General features: G+C 39.3%; 1 protein-coding gene across 1 annotated transcript; it reads right to left on the reverse strand.

Annotated features, from left to right (window-relative positions):
- Positions 1-698: 698 nt before the first annotated feature.
- LOC110689098 lies at positions 699-2300 on the reverse strand. The gene is made up of 4 exons (XM_021865828.1): positions 1428-2300; positions 1274-1337; positions 828-906; positions 699-741 (listed from the first exon to the last, which is right to left on the reverse strand). Exons 1-4 carry the CDS (start codon positions 2298-2300, stop codon positions 699-701), a joined length of 1059 nt encoding a protein of 352 aa, XP_021721520.1.
- Between the last annotated feature and the right edge of the window lie 294 nt (positions 2301-2594).

Consider the following 2594-nt stretch of genomic DNA (forward strand, 5'->3'; position numbering starts at 1 on the left):
TTAACAAATATGATGTGCATTCAAAAGGGCAAGGTTGTGGAGTTTATGCAGCTTTCTTTGATCTCTTCTTGGTCTTTTAAGTGCTTGCTTCAGCCTCTGCATTGTTGTTGATTGCTGCAGTTGTTGCTTCAGGCTGCTCAATGCTTTTGTTTGCTGCACTTGTTGCTTCAGCTGCTGCACTCTTTTTCTTTGCTGCGCATGTCTTCATGTTGTGGCCCAATTCTTTGCATAAGCTGCACTTGACTGAACAATGTTTCTTTCCCTTTCTTACTTCATTTGCCCCTCTTCTTCTCTGTTTCTTGGGTCTGCCTGCTGATCATTTCATTAAGGGTGGTAGTATGTCAGGGAGGTTGAATGAAGGCCACCGAGTTTGGTCAGGCATTGGGTGCATATGCTCTCCATCAGTGTTTTTGTATGCTCTCCCTTTGAAATAAGGTGATACAAAATCTGTAGCTTGCTGCCTTTGGTGGTAAATCACCCTGAGCACATGCTTACATGGGATCCCTAAATGTTGCCACTTCCCACAACCACAAGTTCCAGCCCCTAGTTTTATGGGATAGTACACATGTGCATCTCTCACCTCAAACTCATCACCCCCACATGGTGTAGCATAGCAGAACCTGGACTCATCTGATCTTGTTTGCAAGATATTTGTTGTATACTTAGTGAGTTCCCCATCCCCCATTGAAGTTGTTTTATCAAACCTTGGAGCCATCCTTCTCATGCATCATTTCCTTATAGCTGCAAAATTAAAACCAGTTACACACAACTAGGTTGAAATGGCATTTGCAAAGTGTTAAAACATGAGAAAATTCTTTGTTGCATACTAAGTGAGTTCCCCATCCCCCATTGAAGTTGCTTTATCAAGCCTTGGAGCCATCCTTTTCATGCACCATTGCCTTATAGCTGCAAAATTAAAACTAGTTACACACAGCTAGGTTGAAATGGCATTTGCAAAGTGATAAAACATGAGAAAATGCTAGTTTAACCTTCAAGAAGCTTTAACACAGGTAGATCTCTGTATGGTTTGGTGCAAGAGTTGAATGATTCAACAAAATTTGTTGTGTTATGGTCACATCAGACAACTGGGTCAAACTTATGCCTGGACTAAACTTCAGTGGTACTCTCCAAATATAGAACAACATCTGGATTGTAGGCATGAATCTTCTCCATTCCTTTGTTGAAAACATATGGATTGTAAGCATCAGTAGCAACCCAAAACACATTGTAAAATATTGTTCCACTAAAGCCTTTTTTTTTGCAGTTGTTGTACAAGTGTTGACAACATATTCTTCTACTAGCTCTGGGAATGTCTCCATAATTGCTGCATCAATTCCCTGCAAAACCATATAACAAGTGAGTAAATAGTACTGTAAAGTAATAAAAAAAAAAAAGAAAAAAAGTGTATGCTAAAGAGACTGATTTACCTTCATCCTATCAGAAAGAAATGTCCAATCATCTCTGTTACATCCCTCTTTCTCAAAGAGGCACTTTAAATTCCTCATAAAACAACCCCAAGTATCAACACTCTCTGTACTGACTATGCCATAAGCAAACAAAAATATCTCATTGTTCTCATCAATTCCAACAGCTCTTAGCAGTATCCCTTTATAATATCCACTAAGATGGGCTCCATAAATGCCAATGATTGGCCTACAGCCTCTCAAAAAACCTTTATCTTGTGCAGCAAAAGAAAAGAAGCATGCTTTGTACCTAGGTTGGACATTTGTAGGTACTTGTGTCAATGTCACTAGTGCATAACTCCCTAGATTGGTCTGCTTGACCATCTTAGCATATCTTGGAAGGAGACTATAGGCCTCTCCAAATCCACCATGAATGAGCTCCTTGGCAATTGCTTTGACCTTGTAAAATAACCTTTTCTTCACTTGAATTCTGTATTTTTCCATACAGATTCTTTGCAGAGACTCAACTGGAATGTCAGGATTGGCTTGAATATCTGATTGTAGATGTCTGCAAAGCCAATCACAGCCCACAATTGAATTTATCTCAAGCCTGCCACAAGTTGCATGCTCTCCTATCAATGTCTTGATTGCCCAGCTCACTTTGTCAGCCATGCTTGATGCATGGATTTTCCAGTTGCAACCATCTATAGCACATCTTGCTATAAACCTGGTAGGATCACTCTTTTCAACAAAAACTCCAAAACCTTCTTGTACACAAAAATCCTTAAACACTTCATAGAATGACTCTTTGGCTGCAAAAATCAACCATGGTTCCAGTTTAATGCTTCCAAACTCACAGTCTCTCAAAACCTTGTCATTCTTGTATGTCTTATCCATTTCTTGGGTCCCATAAAGGTAATATTTAAATTCTTTGGGTGGGATGTCATCATACAGGCATTGTACTTCTTTCTAATCTTCTATGAAGTCAGCAAGATCCAAATCATCATCATATTGTTCACTGTCAGATTGAATGTAATTAGAATCCTCACTATCATCATCATCAGAGCTCTCATCCTCACTACTTTCAACCCCAGCTGGTGGCTTCTTGTGTCTTTCAGATCTCCTTAAGCTCACTTTTTCTACATCTCTTTTTGGTTCTAAATCCTTGTGGCCTTGATCTACAAATTTTTA

The sequence above is a fragment of the Chenopodium quinoa genome, unplaced genomic scaffold (assembly GCF_001683475.1).
Source record: "Chenopodium quinoa cultivar QQ74 unplaced genomic scaffold, ASM168347v1, whole genome shotgun sequence".
In the NCBI taxonomy this organism is placed as follows: Eukaryota; Viridiplantae; Streptophyta; class Magnoliopsida; order Caryophyllales; family Amaranthaceae; genus Chenopodium; species Chenopodium quinoa.

What these genes read in the sequence shown, in the direction of transcription:
- LOC110689098 (XM_021865828.1), bottom strand. Translation starts at nt 2,300, where the DNA reads ATGGATAAGACATACAAGAATGACAAGGTTTTGAGAGACTGTGAGTTT. An exon ending in TTCTTTCTGATAGGATGAAG is followed by an intron (nt 1,338 to 1,427) that starts GTAAATCAGTCT and finishes ATGGTTTTGCAG; the next exon opens with GGAATTGATGCAGCAATTAT. An exon ending in GGGGATGGGGAACTCACTTA is followed by an intron (nt 742 to 827) that starts GTATGCAACAAA and finishes TTAATTTTGCAG; the next exon opens with CTATAAGGAAATGATGCATG.